At 45.3% G+C, this 19037-nt stretch overlaps 1 protein-coding gene across 4 annotated transcripts in view; it reads left to right on the top strand.

Annotated features, from left to right (window-relative positions):
• Window positions 1-19037, top strand: part of NF1 (neurofibromin 1) — a 259226-nt gene that overhangs the window by 39949 nt on the left and 200240 nt on the right. For all 4 annotated transcript variants that reach the window (XM_040424878.1, XM_040424880.1, XM_040424879.1 and 1 more), the window contains exons 4-8: window positions 1442-1632; window positions 2908-3014; window positions 3130-3197; window positions 7355-7430; window positions 12661-12818. In XM_040424878.1, the coding sequence (XP_040280812.1) occupies window positions 1442-1632; window positions 2908-3014; window positions 3130-3197; window positions 7355-7430; window positions 12661-12818 (600 nt within the window). The remainder of the gene's footprint in view (window positions 1-1441; window positions 1633-2907; window positions 3015-3129; window positions 3198-7354; window positions 7431-12660; window positions 12819-19037) is intronic.

Genomic DNA, 19037 nt, shown 5'->3' on the forward strand with positions numbered 1-19037 from the left:
TTCCATGGGGTTAAGGTTTTCCCTCCCCGTGGACTGCTTTAGGACATCCCACGGTCCTGTGTCCCCTGATGATACGAGCGAGAAAACAAGATTTTTGTTAACTCTGTAAAATCTCTTAATCGATTAGTTCATTGGGGGACACAGCACTCACCCAATTTTCTTAGTGCGGCATGTAGGGGCAGTTGATTGCCGGTTGGGACCTCTGTTCTGGTGTGTGGCTCTAGTTTGTTTTTCAGTTTACTTTCTGCTTCTCCTACTGCTGGGCCACAAACTGATAGCTCCTCCTCTGCCAGCTATACCCGCTCCAGCCTGGAGAGAGCATAACAGTTTTCAGCCTAGTGTTGCCTCCTAGTGGCAGCAAACGGCTATACCCACGGTCCTGTGTCCCCCAATGAAGTAAGCGAGAAAGAGATTTTTACAGGAGAGTTCACAAAAATCTCATTTTTATCTAATGCCCGTAGCCTGCCTCCTGGACTAGAAGTTTCATACCTGCTCTCTGCCACTCCACTCTTCTGTGCTGCCTGTCGTGTCCATGTTCTGGTCTTCAGAATTTTTACAGTCAGCGCTGCTTGGTCACTTGCACCGCTGCAGCCAATGGCTGGCTTCAGCAGTGATGTGGCCATAAGCAGCACATCTTCGCTAAACCCAGTCATTGACTGCAGCAGAGCATTTGACCATGCCCACCACATAGTGTTTTTTTGCCACTGCTACTTGGGACTGTAACCTAGAGCAGTGTTTCTCAACTCCAGTCCCCAGGGCCCACCTGCTGGCTATAATTTGAGAATATCCCATAGAATTAATACCTGTGCTTAGTCCTGATGCACTGACAATAGCGATATCACCTGCTCGATACTAAGGAAATCCAGAAAACATGAAATGCTGGGGGTCGTGAGGACTGGAGTTGAGAAACACTGATCTAGAAGTTGGATAAACTCTTGTTAAAGCCTCATGCACACGACAGTATGTATTTGCGTTCCGCAAAAAACTTATCCGGAAAAAATACAGATGACATCCGTGTGCATTCTGTATTTTGCAGAATGGAACAGCTGGCCCCTAATAGAACAGTCCTATCCTGGTCCGTAATGCGGACAATAATGGGACATGTTCTATTTTTTTGCGGAACGCAAATACGGACATACGGAAATGGAATGCACACTGAGTACCTTTTTTTTTATGAATGGTTCCCTATACAGTCCGCAAAAAAAAATAAAACGGACACGGAAAGAAAATACGTTCGTGTGCATGAGGCCTAAATAAAATATTGGCCTAGGAAGACAAAAGATATCCATTGATTTAAAGGCTGTGTCATATCGCTCTATTTGTGATGCAATATCCATGCAGTAGGTCGGTAATAGTTGGCATTGCTACCAGATCCTGTGAAATCTTGCATACTTATTTGATGTTCCACAAGACATTTAAGATTTCCTCTCTACTCTTTCAGCAACCAAAAGACTGTATGCGATTGGACGAGACGATGCTTGTCAAGCAGCTGCTACCCGAGATTTGCCATTTTATTCATACGCATCGGGAGGGAAACCAGCATGCAGCCGAGCTCCGGATTTCTGCATCAGGAGTCCTGTTTTCTTTAAGCTGCAATAATTTTAATGCAGTTTTCAGTCGGATTTCAACAAGGTGTGAACTTTTATAGAGAAGTATCTAAAAAGTTATGGGATTGGTTAGAAATCTTACTTCCTTTGTTGCACAGGTGATAGGAATGGTTGGGAGGGTTGTGTTGCACAGATCTCAGGGTGAAAGCAGATGTCACATAAAGTCACCTCTTCAGATATGTTACATATGAATACTAGTGTAAAGGGGATGTCAGAGTTAACGAAAAGCCAGTGATTGGCTATTGCAGTGACGTGCCGTCTACAACTGTCACTGCTGCAGCCTGTAAATAGAAACTGGAGGTGAGGACCAAAGTTAAAGCACTGGAAACATTGGGGAATTAAGTTGCCCTCTAGGATGTGTCTGCCCATAAGAGATACCTAGGTTTAAGAGGAGGGAAAAAGAAAAAAGTACTTTTCTTCAGACCTCAGATCAGACCACCAATCAGACCCCCCCAATGTTATTAGACTTCAGTTCAGACCCTCAGTGTTAGGGCTCATTCACACGGCCGTGGTTTGCTTCCGCACCCGAGCCGCAAAAACTACAGTCGTGTGAATGAGCCCTAACTTCACTTCAATGGGGCCGCAAAAGAAGTGGACAGCACATGGAGTGCTGTCCGCATCCGTTGCTCTGTTCCGTGGCCCAGCAAAAATTATGAATCATGTCCTATTCTTGTCCTTTTTGCGGAGGAGAATAGTCATTTCTATAAAGGGCGTTCCGTTCCGCAAATTGAGGAAGGCACACGGGCGGGATCCGCAATTTGCAGACTGCAAAATACGACAAGTTCGTGTGAACAAGCCCCCAAACAGACCTCATCTTGGACTCCCAATGTTAATAAGACCCCAGCTCAGACCCCCAATCAGACCTTAGATAAAACCCTCAGTGTTAATTAGAAATGAGCTTGAAAAAACAAACAAAAAAAACCTCACCTTTCCTTTGCTGGCTCGCACTAGAATATGTTGGGGTTCACCATTCCAAACCACTGTATTTAGTTGGAGCCCGTTCTTGCTATGCTTGGTCTCGTGGCTTGCATGCTATTAGATGTTCTAGAAACATTTATAGCATATGTGTATACATAAGTTGCTCCATTTCAAATCTGTAAAATTTTGTCCCAGAGGTTTCTAGTGCTCTTCTATATACTTTTATATTGGTTTTGTTTTTTTGAATATTTCCCAAACTTCAAAAAGTATATGGAGCCTTGTGTATTGAGGTGAGGTGTATATTTTACTACCCTAGTGCAGGATCTCTGTATGGTGTGTGTGACATAGTTGTTGTTTCCATCCTTCTTTGCTCTCTCTGAAGGCTACAAGAACTGACAGTTTGCTCGGAGGACAACGCTGATGTCCATGATATAGATTTGATACAGTACATCAACGTGGACTGCGTAAAACTTAAAAGGCTTTTGCAAGGTGAGTGGCAAGGGCACACATGCAAGTGATACCAACTTGTGTGATGTTTTTTTCCTTAGTACTGGGGTAATAGAATGTTACTGGAATGTACCTGACTGATCCATTTGCTTTTTAGAGACGGTCTTCAAGTTTAAATCGCTGAAGAAGGTAGCCCAGCTGGCGGTTATCAACAGTCTTGAAAAGGTATGTAGACAATTTTATTGCTTGCTGTCCTGTGGATCTGTACGCTAGGCTTTCATCGGCCTTTTTAGTGTTCACTTCCGTAGAAACTATATTCTTAGTTGATATGCTTTAAAAACTGTGCAGAGCCCATGAAAGCTGCAGGGACAAAGCCATCAGAGCAGCACCGTTGCCCCCCTTTATTTATTTTTTGTTACCTTTTAACTCGTTAGTGACCACCCATACACCTTTTTATGGTTTTCACTAAGGGGCCTTAGGCTGGGCCGCCGTTTTAATTAATTTATTTATTTTATGGTGGCCCAGTCTAACCGCTGCACGGGTCCCTTGGGGCTCAGCTCTCACGTGAGAGCTGCATTCCTGCTCTTACAGCCCGGACTGGCAGGAGTGCAGATTTACGTTAAAATGGCGCCCACTGCATGTAAAAGCTGACAGAGGGAGCGGACTCCCTCTGTCCCCCATCGGCACCCTGCAAATGCGATCGCGGGGTGCCGATGTGTTTAAAGGCTGGCTGGGCTCTGATATAGGCCCCAAACCAACCTTTAGTATTTTCCATTAGGCTGTGCCTCTCTGGCACAGCCTGCTGGTCAGTGTCAGTAAAGCACTGACATTAAAATGAAATGCACTATAGCAGTGGTGCCCAACCATTTTTCGTCTGAGGGCCGCACTAGACTTGGTATAAATTTCGCGGGCTGGAACCAGGTAGCTTTGCCAGAAAGAAATGCAAACGCTGTGAGGGGGCACGTGTGAGCATTACTACTGTGAAGAGGGCACATATCTGGCATAACTACTGTCACGGGGGCACATATCTGGGCATAACTACTGTGAGGAGGGCATATATCAGGGCATAACTACTGTGAAGAGGGCACATATCTGGGCATAACTACTGTGAAGGGGGCACATATCTGGGCATAACTACTGTGAAGGGGGCACATATCTGGGCATAACTACTGTGAAGGGGGCACATATCTGGGCATAACTACTGTGAAGGGGGCACATATCTGGGCATAACTACTGTGAAGGGGGCACATATCTGGGCATAACTACTGTGAAGGGGGCACATATCTGGGCATAACTACTGTGAAGGGGGCACATATCTGGGCATAACTACTGTGAAGTGGGCTCATCTCTGGGCATAACTACTGTGAAGGGGGCACATATCTGGGCATAACTACTGTGAAGGGGGCACATATCTGGGCATAACTACTGTGAAGGGGGCACATATCTGGGCATAACTACTGTGAAGGGGGCACATATCTGGGCATAACTACTGTGAAGGGGGCACATATCTGGGCATAACTACTGTGAAGGGGGCACATATCTGGGCATAACTACTGTGAAGGGGGCACATATCTGGGCATTACATCTGTGAAGGGGGCACATATCTGGGCATTACATCTGTGAAGGGGGCACATATCTGGGCATTATTACTGTGAGGGGCCACAGATCCCCCACCTCAGTGTCATCCACAGATCCCCCACCTCCTCCGTGTCATCCACAGATCCCCCACCTCCTCCGTGTCATCCACAGATCCCCCACCTCCTCCGTGTCATCCACAGATCCCCCACCTCCTCCGTGTCATCCACAGATCCCCCACCTCCTCCGTGTCATCCACAGATCCCCCACCTCCTCAGTGTCATCCACAGATCCCCCACCTCCTCCGTGTCATCCACAGATCCCCCACCTCCTCAGTGTCATCCACAGATCCCCCACCTCCTCAGTGTCATCCACAGATCCCCCACCTCCTCAGTGTCATCCACAGATCCCCCACCTCCTCAGTGTCATCCACCGCTCCCCCACCTCCTCAGTGTCATCCACAGATCCCCCACCTCCTCAGTGTCATCCACAGATCCCCCACCTCCTCAGTGTCATCCACAGATCCCCCACCTCCTCAGTGTCATCCACAGATCCCCCACCTCCTCCGTGTCATCCACAGATCCCCCACCTCCTCCGTGTCATCCACAGATCCCCCACCTCCTCCGTGTCATCCACAGATCCCCCACCTCCTCCTCAGTGTCATCCACAGATCCCCCACCTCCTCCGTGTCATCGTCAGATCCCCCACCTCCTCAGTGTCATCCACAGATCCCCCCCCCCTCAGTGTCATCCACAGATCCCCCCCCCCCACCCAGAGCCGCTTCCTAGCTAATTTATTCACTGCACTTGCCTTGCCTCTGTGAAATTGAAGAGAAGCGCCGTAATCTCGCATGCACACTTGAATGCCTCTGCCAGTGCGCCTGTGCGAGATTACGGCGCTTCTCTTCAATTTCAAAGAGGCAAGTGCAGTGAATAAATTAGCTAGGAGGCGGCGCTGGGCAGGGAGGTTGCAGGCACAGGCAGCATCGCTTTGCTGCCTGTGCCGTTCGCAGCGCTCCCTGTGCTGATAAAGTCCTGTCACTGCGGTTTTGGCCCGCGGGCCGTAGGTTGGGCATCACTGCACTATAGGGATAGTGCATTATATTTTAAAATCAATAAAAATATCTGTTATAGTCCCCATGTGGTAAGTGGTAAAAAAAACAAAACACATTTATGAAATAAATAAAAATTGCAGTAAAAAAAATACTTTTTTTTTCTATTGAAAATATGCTTTTAAATGAAAAATTTTTAAAAAATAAAATAAAAAAATCTCCCCCATATGTTTGGTATCACCACATCCTTAACGACCCGCACATTTACAATATAATGTAAATTACGGTGAACTCCGTAAATAAAAATAAAATGACAGAATTGCTAATTTATTGCCACTGAAAAAACTTTATAACAATCCATCAAAAAGCGTAATTTACTCCAAAATGATACGAATGAAAACTAAAAGTCCTCTCACAATTCCATAAAAATATAAAGTTATGGGTCTTGGGAAGCGGCGATGCAGAAAGATATTCTTCCTTTTTAAAAAAAGGGGTTTTATTGAACAGAAGTAGTAAAACAGAAAAAAACTATGTACTTGGTATCTCTGTACTTGTACTGACCAAGAGAATAAAAATATGTAATTTATACCAAAAAAAGAACGCTATAAAATTTATAAAGTAAATACTCAGTAGCAGTATTGCTGTTTTTCTCATCTCTCTCCCAGAAAGAGTTAATAAAAGTTAATCAGAAAGTTATGTGTAGCTCAAAATGGTGCCATTAAAATCATAACTTGTCCCACAAAAAAAAACGAGCCCTCATACATCTATATAGACAGAAAAGTAATAGCCCTTGGAGGGCGACAATGAAAAAAGGTCAGTAAGGCCCAAAACAGTGGGTCACTAAGGGGTTAAAGAGGTTGGCCCACAAACACTCATCACTTATCCACATAATAGGTGAAATGTGTGATTGTTCGTGATGTAGGGGGGTCTCTGAGTCAACAGTGTGAATGGAGCAATTGTGTGCATGCTTGAACACCTCTTCATTCACTTACATGAGACTGCCGAATCGGTGTACTATACTCTGCAGTCCTATAGACCGTAAATGGGGTGGTGGTCATTTATGTGCACCATTGGGCCATTCAGACGGGGAGTCATTGGTTAAACTGTTAAACCATACTCATTGTCTTGTAGGGATAGTTAAGCTGAGTGTAATTATAGTTTTTACTTCCATGATCTGTTGCTTCATTCTGGAGAAAAACGACTTTTAATCCATATGCAGATTAGCAGCTAAGTGCTCTGAGGGCGGGCACCTCTGCTACTCCTGCATCTCCTCCAGTCCTTGCATCTCCTTGAGACAGTTATCTTGCCTGGCCATGTTAATCAGGATGGAGATGGAGGGCTGGAGGAGGAAGGGTTCCACAGAGTGGCTTGGGCTCTCCCTTGTTGCACTTAACTGCTCAGTGCGGAGACACGGACAGAAAACCCACAGAAGCACTCCGTAGTGCTTTAGTGGTCTTCAGATCTGTGCCACCTTTCCGCACTGCACCGTTTCTCCTGGATTGCGGAGAGCGATTTATATTTCTTCTCCAGAATGAAGCAACAGATCACAGAACTAAGTTATCATTACATTCAGCTGAGCTAGGCCTACAATGCAATGTGCCTGGTATAATACTGAATTTCTTGGTTACAGATTCCCTCTAAGGTATTGGCCTATGAATCGGTCTTGTTTCTATTTGTATTGTTTATTGAGATCCTAATACATTTTTATATCATTTTTAGTAAAAGCTGACATCAGTTTTTTTTTAATGGTTTGCAGGCATTCTGGAATTGGGTAGAAAATTATCCTGATGAGTTTACAAAATTGTACCAGAGACCTCAGACTGATATGGCAGGTACGGCTTCTTCTAACAGTGAGTTCACACACACAGTGGTTGTCGCCTAAAACATCAGAGTTTGGTCTTCCCAGTTGTCAGCCAACCAGTTGCACTTTCATCTGTAGCACATGCGTCATCTCTTGCTAAAGTTCTGCGGTATTGGATTTTTAGTCATTTATTTCTTTGCTGAAGGCCCTATTCACAATGGGTTGGCCAATATACTGGTTGAGAGGGATATGTGGAGTTGTGATTTAATGCCTGCCCATTTGCTCTGGGTGAGGCGTAGTTGGCAGAAGAAACAGGCTCCACAGATGGCCCTGCCTCAAAGCGATAAGATGACTGCCTGCTCGGGGGTTGAGCTGGTTAACTACAACAAACTAATTCTCTATACCTCATGAAACCGGGAGTTCACAAGGAATTATAAAATGACCGTACTTCTCAGTCATACACTGGTTACGTCTTTGAAACCCTAGGCCCGAGACGGAAGTTCTCCGAGTCTTTGCTTATAGGACGCAGGGAAGGGAAGATGCACAGAACTCAAGGTAGAAGTGCAGCAACAACGCCGTGTTTGGTCTCCAAATGCACCAGCGCTCTGAGTGGATCCATTGGAACCAGAACAATCTCCCTATGACCTTTCGGTGAGGAGCTGTGACCCATAATGTGTTTATGGATTTCTAGCTGCCAGGCCAAAGCGAGGGGGGAGTGGGATCCTCCCAGGAAGAGGGGTGTGACCAACTAAGGGTTAAAGTGCCCATGCAGGGCAGTGGTCACGGTCTTTCTCTGAAGGGAAGTCACGCCGGGTATTGTGTTTTGGAGGGACCTGGAAATCCTGCTTACGTCACCGCTTACCGTTTGACTGTAGCATCCAACCATACAAGATTGCAGCTTTAAAGGCCATCATACATATCCGGTAACTGATTTTATCTGTTAAGGTCTCATTAACACAACCGTATGAATGAGTCCGCATCCATTCCGCAATTTTGCGAAACTCGCATGGACCCACTTATTTCAATGGGGCCGCAAAAGATGCAGACAGCACACTGTGTGCCGTTCGCATCCGTAGTTCTGTTCCGCGGCCCTGAAAAAAATATAGAGAATGTCCTATTTTTGTCCGCAATTGCAGACAATAATAGGCATTTTCCATGATAGCGGCGGCCATGTGCGGTCCACAAATTGCGGAACGCACACGGGTTTGTATCCGTATTTTGCAGATCCGCAAAACACTACGGTCGTGTGAATGTAGCCTTACTCTGATTGTACCATCATCTGTATTTGCATATCGGACCATTGTATATAATCTGTATGTGTATAGTGTTGTCTAGTGTGCCCTTAAGGCAATTGAATATTATATTTAATCTTGCACTCTTTTGTCTCGATTCACGATCCACACGTCCGTGGCTCGGTATTATATTATATGCTACCTGGGTTTGTTTCTGACCCGATATAACCCCATTAACGGACCGGGCTTATATCTAATGAGCAACTGGTGGCTGTCTACCAGGCTGGCAGTTCTCTGTTTCACTGGGGCAGTGAAAGGGCATTCCCAGCTTGTCAGGGTTGTGCCACGCTGTAGGTCGCGTGGGCCACCCTTTCTTACTCCCCGTCCCTCCCCGTCCCCGTGTGGACTGGTGGTGTTGGTGTAAAACTGTGCCAAGCTGGCGTTACGTACTCCCAGGGAGGGCGTAACGTCAAGTCTTGGTAACCAGAGACGAAAACGTACTGTGTGATCCTGGCGTACAGTGACGTCAGACCAGGTGCGGTTCGTCACACCGGTATTTACTATATATCACAGTTTCTTAATTACTGCGGTATTTTAGTGACATCATAGGAGTGGTCGCACTTGACAGTGCTGACCGGTTCTACAATGGGCACTGTGAATGTCGAGTTCTGAAGGCTCCAGATGCCGCCAGCAAGCAGCACTCCTGCTGACATGTATATATCAGCTGCAGTGCAGCAACCGACCAGCAGGCAGTTTACTTGCTAATGTTCAGCAAGCAGCTGGGCTTAGTAAAGTACCTCCTGGGCAGGTGCTGCACTGCTGATATGTATGCATCGGCGGGTCTAACCCATCAGCTTGGAGAGTCTTGCCTTGTCACCGCCCACATCCTGTTTACTGAGGCTGCGCGGCGGGTTCAGAGCTCAGGTCGGGTCCTATGAACTTCCCAGCCATGTCCAGGTTACTTAGAGGAGTGCGTGTGTCTACTAAAGGTATCGCTGCCACATGGAGCGCTCCTTTCCTGCCTAGAGGGCTGTGCTGAGTGCATAGACAGATGTATGTACATCCTCACACCCCATGGTGCAGAAGGCTGCTCACTGAGTATTGGCAGGCGTAAGGGATCCCTAGTATTACCACTATCAATATTATAATTACCTATCTTATTAATTATTATGGGACTAGAAAGTGATATTGTATGTAATGATATTTGCTTCTTCACTTTTCCATACTGGAAATACTTAAAGGGGTTATCCAGTAAATTGTATTGATGACCCATCCTCATTGTTGGTCATCAATATCAACTCAGCGGGGACTTGACTCCCGGAACCCTTGCCGATCAGCTCTGTGACCGCAGCGGCCTCTTCCTAGGCCATGTGGCATATCTGTACGTAGGTCACGTGGCCTAGGTGCAGCTCAGTCCCATAGAAGTGAATAGGGCTGAGCTGCAATACCACGCACAGCCACTATCCAATGTACAGCACTGTGCTTGGTAACCAGTGAGGAGGCCGCAGTGCTTACCGGAGCTCCGGTGAGCACGCCGTCTCCTTGTAACATCTGATCGCAGGAGTGCTGGGACCTAGACACCCTCCAATGTGATATTGAGGACCTATCCTGAGGATAGGTTATCATTATCATTTCCTGGATAACCCCTTTAAAATACTATTTGCTGTTCCTGTTAAAGTTCCCCCAGCAGTCCATGATAGTTGTAGACCTTCAGTACCTGCTGGGAGTTCTAATTTCCTGTATAAAACATGGCACCTTCTGGACGGGTTACTGAGTTTTCAAAAGAGTGCTGAGACCCCAATGGTCGCTAAATGAGGGGAGTGAAGCGTGCACATATCTTGCTCTCTCCTACCTGCAGATTACGAAATTGAGATGGGCCCATAGACTTCTATTGAGCCCATCTCCTGCAGCAAAGAGAGGAGAGAGAGAGTGCGATATGTGAGCACTTTTCTCCCCTTATTCTAGTGGTGATTGGGGTCTCAGCATTGTTTTATTTCTTCTAAATGGGTATTTATCGCTATATATATAGTTATTGCGATACATTTCTTAAAGGGAACCTGTCACCTCTACTATGTGACCCTCATTGAGCATTTCTAAATGTTCTTTGTGTTACCCTAAACATATAAATTAAGCTTTTAATTTCATCTGCAGACGAAATAAAGTATAAGTAATACGTTTTTGTACTTTCCGCCTTTTATGCGAGTTAACATAAAGGAGTCATATCTTACTTGTGTGACCAGAGAAGAGTCATATTTTCTCGGAGTCAAGCTTTTCAGCTCCGTCTAAGAAACGCCCCTATAGATAAAATCTTGCGCATTCGCAATAGTCAGTACGGGCAAGACAACGTTGCGTAAGTATTTCCACTCTACCACATGATCTACCTAGTGCCCGCAGTAGTGCGCACTCCCTAATTACTTGTGCTATCTTCTGTCGCAGGGGGAGCGGATAGTTGAGAACAATCCAGCACGTAGTGGCGAGAGGGGACATACACTTAAAGAGGACCTTTCACTAGAATAAAAAATGTAAACTAAGCATACAGACATGGAGAGCGGCGCCCAGGGATCTCCCTGCACTTACTATTATCCCTGGGCCCCGCTCCGTTCTCCCGGTATAGGCTCCGGTATCTTCATATGTTCGGCTACACCCAGTTGAGCCTGCCGGCGTCTTTCTCCCAGGCTGTAGCGCTTGCAAATCGCAGCGCTCAGCTCATAGCCTGTATGAAGATACCGGAGCCTATACCGGGAGAACGGAGCGGCGCCCAGGGATAACAGTAAGTGTAGGGAGATCCCTGGGCGCCGCTCTCCATGTCTGTATACTTAGTTTAGATTTTTTATTCTAGTGAAAGGTCCTCTTTAAGTATCTGATTGGTCTAATTAAGAAAGGGCAAATGCGCGATTTCGGACGAGATTACAAGCGGTGAGGGGGGAGATTCGCTGTCAAAAGTCTAGTGGGAGGGAAATAGGCGCTGATGGTGTGAGGGAAAGGCATTATTTATGTAAATGAGCATAACGGCGGGAAAGCATTAGAGGGTGATATACTAGGACATGTTAGTCCTGAGAAGATTATGGATGAATCGCTAGGAACTATCAAGGTAGACAAGCTTAAAGGTACATTCAGTTTTATATGTGATAACGTGGTGACTGGTTCCCTTTAAATACCGTTATCGTGGGAATATTTTTGATATCGCCCATCCCTGCATTCACACAACTGTATTTTTGGTCCGCATCCGATCCGCATTTTTTGCGTATAGGATGCTGACCCGTTCATTTTAGTGGGTCCGCAAAAAACCTGTGTCCGTTCCGTAGCCCCCCAAAAAAAAGAGAGAACATGTCCTATTCTTGTAAGTTTTTTGGACAAGTATATTCATTATTACAATGAATGCGCCAAAAAAAAGCAACACGAATGTTATCCGTAATTTTTTGCAGACCTCAAAATGCATACGGTTGTGTGAATTCACCCTAAGGCCTCATGCACACGACCGTATGTATTGTATTTTGCGATCCACAAAAAATACGGATGACGTCCGTATACCTTCCGTATTTTGTAGAACGGAACAGCCGATCCCTAATAGAACAGTCCTATCCTTATCCGTAATGCGAACAATAATAGGACATGTTCTATTTTTTTTGCGGAACAAACATACGGAAACTGAATGCACACAGAGTAACTTCAGTTTTTTTTTTCGGACCTATTGAAATGAATGGTTCCGCATACGGTCCGCAAAAAAAAACAACGGAACGGACACTGAAAGAAAATACGTTTGTGTACATAAGCCCTTATACTGATGTATTTTTGTACATTGACCACAGAGAGCTAAAAAGGTAGTAATGTTCTGTAATGGGGACGGTGCTGGTAAAGACAGTTCTCACTGTTGCATGTTCCTTTTTGTGGTGGTATTTTCAAAGACCTCTGGAACTGTTGAATTGTTATCACTACTTCACATAGATTGCTTCTGATCTACAGGTATAGTTTTTTTTAATGCTGAATATGTTCATGAAAATAACAGATTTTTTATTTTGTAACTTCCAGACTGTGCGGAGAAGTTATTTGACTTGGTGGACAATTTTGCAGAAAGCAACAAGCGGAAAGTAGCTGTATGGCCCTTGCAGATCATTTTGCTAGTTCTGTGTCCTGAAATTATCCAGGACATTTCTAAGGAAGTTGTAGAAGAAAACAAAATGAACAAGGTGAGTTGGGTAAATCCTTATCCCTGTTTTATACCACAAGATGTAAAAAAAAAAAAAAAAAAAAAAAAAATCTTCTTTACATCCTTCAACAAAATTTAAATCCTACCTAATATTTCAGAAAATTGAAGAATAAGAAAATATTATAATTATTTATTTTAACCTCTTAAGGACACATGACGTACCGGTACGTCATGATGTCCTGGTACTTAAGGACACATGACGTACCGGTACGTCATGTGTTGTTCCGATCACTGCCGCCCGGCCGGCAGTGATCGGAACAAGGTGCCTGCTCAAATCATTGAGCAGGCACCTAGGCTAAATGCGCGGGGGGGTCCCGTGACCCCCCATGTCGGCGATCGCAACAAACCGCAGGTCAATTCAGACCTGCGGTTTGATGCGCTTTTTGCAGTTAGTTTCTGATCCCCGCGGTCCCTGACCGCGAGGATCAGAAACTTTATAATGTCCAAAATATATCTGTATCCCCCCCCTGCACCTGTGAGTGATTTTAGCCCGGTGGGAGGTGCAGGGGGAGGGAGGCGGGCGGTGCGGCAGACGGGATCGCGATCCCCCGCCCGCCTCCCCTTGAATGATCGTTGGTGGTTAGTGGTTATACCAGGGTGCCAGCACATTGCTGGCACCCTGGTATAAACGGCTGACATCTGCGATGCGATGTCAGCCGTTTAACCCTTTCCATACAGCGGTCCGTACGAACCGCTGTATGGAAAAAGTTAACAGTAATAGGGTGCTCCCTCCCTCTCCCATCGGGGGGCTGCAGTGCCTTTGCAGTCCCCCGATGGGAGAGGAAGAGAGCTCCCAGACAGCCCCCCGACAGCCCCGTCCTTACCCTTCCCCGTCTGCGAAGTTCTGAGCAGACGGGGAAGGTTCCCATGGCAACAGGACGCCGTCTCAGGCGTCCTGCTGTCCATGGTGCTGAACAGATCTGTGCTAAAGGCAGAGATCTGTTCAGACAAAGTGTAAGTAAAATACAGTACAGTACAATATATATTGTACTGTACTGTATTATACAGACATCAGACCCACTGGATCTTAAAGAACCAAGTGGGTCTGGGTAAAAAAAAAAGTGAAAAAAAAGTAAAAATCAAAAAAATCCAGTTATCACTGATTAACCCCTTAGGGACGCATGACGTATCGGTACGGCATGTTTCCCGAGTCCTTAAGGACCCATGACGTACCGGTACGTCATGTGTTGTTCCGATCACTGCCGTGCGGCTGGCAGTGATCGGAACCCGGTGCCTGCTCAAATCATTGAGCAGGCACCTCGGCTAAATGCGCGGGGGGGTCCCGTGACCCCCCCATGTCGGCGATCGCAACAAACCGCAGGTCAATTCAGACCTGCGGTTTGTTGCGTTTTATGCAGTTTCTGATCGCTGCGGTCCCTGACCGCGGCGATCAGAAACTTTAGTGTGGCAAAAATATATATTTATCACCCCCCTGCACCTCTGAACGATTTTAGCCCGGTGGGAGGTGCAGGGGGGGGGGGGTTGCGGGCGGTGCGGCAGGCGGGATCGCGATCCCCCGCCCGCCTCCCATTGAATAATCGTTGGTGTACAGTGGATATACCAGGGTGCCAGCACATTGCTGGCACCCTGGTATAAACGGCTGACATCGGTGATGCGATGTCAGCCGTTTAACCCTTTCCATACAGCGGTCCGTACGGACCGCTGTATGGAAAAGGTTAACAGCTCAGGGAGCTCCCTCCCTCTCCGATCGGGGGGCTGCTGTGCCTTTGCAGCCCCCCGATGGAGAGGGAGAGAGCCCCCAGACAGCCCCCCGCAGCCCCGTGCTCACCCTTCCCCGTCTGCGAAGTTCTGAGCAGACGGGGAAGGTTCCCATGGCAACAGGACGCCTGCTCAGGCGTCCTGCTGTCCATGGTGCTGAACAGATCTGTGCTGAAGGCAGAGATCTGTTCAGTTTAAGTAAAATACAGTGCAGTACCCTATATAGAGTACAGTACTGTATTATACAGACATCAGACCCACTGGATCTTCAAGAACCAAGTGGGTCTGGGTAAAAAAAAAAAGTAAAAATCAAAAAACACATTTATCACTGATTTAAAAATGAAAAAAATTAAATTCCCTACACATGTTTGGTATCGCCGCGTCCGTAACGACCTGATCTATAAAACGGTCATGTTACTTTAGGCTACTTTCACACTAGCGTTCGGGTGTCCGCTCGAGCGCTCCGTTTGAAGGGGCTCACGAGCGGCCCCGAACGCATCCGTCTGGCCCCAATGCATTCTCAGTGGAGGCGGATCCACTGAGAATGCATCCGCCTGCCAGCGCTCAGCCTCCGCTCCGCTCAGTGAGCGGACACCTGAACGCTGCTTGCAGTGTTCGGGTGTCCGCCTGGCCGTGCGGAGGCGAGCGGATCCGTCCACACTTACAATGTAAGTCAATGGGGACGGATCCGCTTGAAGATGACACCATATGGCTCAATCTTCAAGCGGATCCGTTCCCCATTGACTTACAATGTAAAGTCTGAACGGATCCGCTCAGGCTACTTTCATACTTAGAAAATTTTCTAAGTTTTAATGCAGACGGATCCGTTCTGAACGGATGCGAACGTCTGCATTATCGGAGCGGATCCGTCTGATGAAACATCAGACGGATCCGCTCCGAACGCTAGTGTGAAAGTAGCCTTACCCGAACGGTGAACGCCATAAAAATAAAAAATAAAAAACTATGATGAAATTGAAATTTTGCCCACCTTACTTCCCAAAAAAAGGTAATAAAAGTGATCAAAAAAGTCGCATGTACGCCAAAATTGTAACAATCAAATTGTCATCTCATCCCGCAAAAAATTAGACCCTACTAAGATAATCGCCCAAAAACTGAAAAAAATATGGCTCTTAGACTATGGAAACACTAAAACATGATTTTTTTGGTTTCAAAAATGAAATCATTGTGTAGAACTTACATAAATTAAAAAAAAGTATACATATTAGGTATCGCCGCGTCCATATCGACTGGCTCTATAAAAATATCACATGATCTAACCCCTCAGGTGACCACCGTAAAAAAAATAAAAATAAAAACGGTGTAAAAAAAGCAATTTTTTGTCATCTTACATCACAAAAAGTGTAATAGCAAGCGATCAAAAAGTCATATGCACCCCAAAATAGTGCAAATTAAACAATCATCTCATCCCACAAAAAATGAGACCCTACTTAAGATAATCGCCCAAAAACTGAAAAAACTATGGCTCTTAGACTATGGAGACACAAAAACTTTTTTTTTGTTTTAAAAATGAAATCATTGGGTAAAACTTACATAAATTACACTTTTTTTATACATATTAGGTATCGCCGCGTCCGTGACAACCTGCTCTATGAAATTACCACATGATCTAACCTGTCAGATGAATGTTGTAAATAACAAAAAAAAAAAACGGTGCCAAAAAAGCTAATTCTTGTTACCTTGCCGCACAAAAAGTGTAATATAGAGCGACCAAAAATCATATGTACCCTAAACTAGTACCAACAATACTGCCACCCTATCCCGTAGTTTCTAAAATGGGGTCACTTTTCTGGAGTTTCTACTCTAGGGGTGCATCAGGGGGGCTTCAAATGGGACAAAAACAGTCCAGCAAAACCTGCCTTCCAAAAACCGTATGGCATTCCTTTCCTTCTGCGCCCTGCCGTGTGCCCGTACAGCGGTTTACGACCACATATGGGGTGTTTCTGTAAACTACAGAATCAGGGCCATAAATAATGAGTTTTGTTTGGCTGTTAACTCTTGCTTTGTAACTGGAAAAAAAATATTAAAATGAAAAATCTGCCAAAAAAGTGAAATTTTGAAATTGTATCTCTATTGTCCATTAAATCTTGTGCAACACCTAAAGGGTTAACAAAGTTTGTAAAATCAGTTTTGAATACCTTGAGAGGTGTAGTTTCTTAGATGGGGTCACTTTTATGGAGTTTCTACTCTAGGGGTGCATCAGGGGGCTTCAAATGGGACATGGTGTCAAAAAACCAGTCCAGCAAAATCTGTCTTCCAAAAACCAAACGGCGCACCTTTCACTCTACACCCCGCTGTGTGGCCGTACAGTAGTTTACGGCCACATATGGGGTGTTTCTGTAAACGGCAGAGTCAGGGCAATAAAGATACAGTCTTGTTTGGCTGTTAACCCTTGCTTTGTTAGTGGAAAAAAATGGGTTAAAATGGAAAATTAGGCAAAAAAATGAAATTCTCAAATTTCATCCCCATTTGCCAATAACTCTTGTGCAACACCTAAAGGGTTAACGAAGTTTGTAAAATCAGTTTTGAATACCTTGAGGGATGTAGTTTCTTAGATGGGGTCATTTTTGGGTGGTTTCTATTATGTAAGCCTCGCAAAGTGACTTCAGACCTGAACTGGTCCCTAAAAATTGAGTTTTTGTAAATTTCTGAAAAATTTCAAGATTTGCTTCTAAACTTCTAAGCCTTATAACATCCCCAAAAAATAAAATATCAATCCCAACATGCTACAAACATGAAGTAGACATATGGGGAATGTAAAGTCATCACAATTTTTGGGGGTATTACTATGTATTACAGAAGTAGAGAAACTGAAACTTTGAAATTTGCTAATTTTTCCAATTTTTTGGTAAATTATGTATTATTTTGTGCAAAAAAAATAATTTTTTTGACTTCATTTTACCAGTGTCATGAAGTACAATATGTGACGAAAAAACAATCTCAGAACGGCCTGGATAAGTCAAAGCGTTTTAAAGTTATCAGCACTTAAAGTGACAGTGGTCAGATTTTCAAAAAATGGCCTGGTCCTTAAGGTGAAATAAGGCTGTGTCCCTATGGGGTTAAAGCTCAATTCATTTCATGGCGCTGTACATTTAGACGGGGTTACACAAATATAAAAATACAACAAGCAAGAAACTATTAACAGACTGGTACAGAGAGGTAGAGTACCCTGCCCACAAGAGCTTACAATCTATAAAATTGTAGATCAGTCACTGCCAATAAAGTCCCCTCTAAGGCTACTTTCACACTAGCGGCACGGACCTCCGGCAGGCTGTTCCGTCGCCGAAACGTAGCAATTCTTTTGTAATCACGTTTTTACATGTAAACAGTCCCCAATAAAGGGATTTTTTCACCGGACATGCTGCCTCCGCTATTGCTCATTGGACTGTATACTTAGGAGCCTGTGTGGATTTAGGGCTCCAGGTGGGCTGTTGCATTCCGGCTGACCTCAAGATCTTGTGAGTGCGACTCCTGATTGATGTATTGTTCTGTTCCGTCGGGTGAACAGCCTGTCGGATCCGTCCTGCTGCTAGTGACAGTGTGCCTCCGGACTGCCGCTCCGTCCACATTGACTCTAATGGGGGCGGAGTTCCGGCGAGAGGCTGCCGGAATAAATGTCGGACATTTCGTCGTTTTTTTCCGGCAGCCTCTCGCCGTAACTCCGCCCTCATTATAGTCACATTACCACCTAAGAGCTGTCAATACATGTCCAGCAACTAGCTTGCGCATCGCAAGATTACAGCGCTCTAGCTTTGTGACGTCGGGGAGCAAGGAGGAGATTCGGCGTATGCGGGGCGTGGCTGGGCTCCGAAAACGTTAGTAACAGCTCCTTGGGCTTCTTACTTGCCTAATTTACATATCTATAAAATCGTTTTTTTCACACAATGAAAGCACACAGAGCTATGGGGAATGTATATTGTGGATGTGCTAGTGGCCATCTAGCAACCCATGTCCTCAGCTCTATACCCAAAATACAGGTGACAGGTTCCCTTTAAGTACCTGATTCTCCCAGTGCTCATTATGTACCAAGACATTGGCAGTGAGGAGGGTTTGGGTGGCCCCCTTGGCATCTGCCCACTGGGACATTTCTCTGAAGGGCCTATGGCCTGTTTACCCCTGCCTTCTGTTCTGTGGGGAGATGAGCCACGGCCAGAGGAGTTGGACTGTGGATTCTTTCCCACTTCCCATTCAGGACACATGCACACTTAGCCAAATTGAGCATGCATGTATATGGGGCGCCTGAAGGAATAGCTGGTGGCATTCAGCAGTCTAATGTGAATGGCCAGCTTTATAAATTAAGGCTAAATATTAAGTATAAACCATATTCACATAGCTGGTGTATTTCATGCAAATCATATGTTTTACAACTTACTGCACATATGAAATATGCATTAAATCTGATTACTGTAAAACTCCCATTTCTTCCTTACTTACATCAAATTGATCATTTTGTAAGCAGTCA

Source organism: Bufo bufo, chromosome 3 (genome assembly GCF_905171765.1).
Source record: "Bufo bufo chromosome 3, aBufBuf1.1, whole genome shotgun sequence".
Taxonomy (NCBI): Eukaryota; Metazoa; Chordata; class Amphibia; order Anura; family Bufonidae; genus Bufo; species Bufo bufo.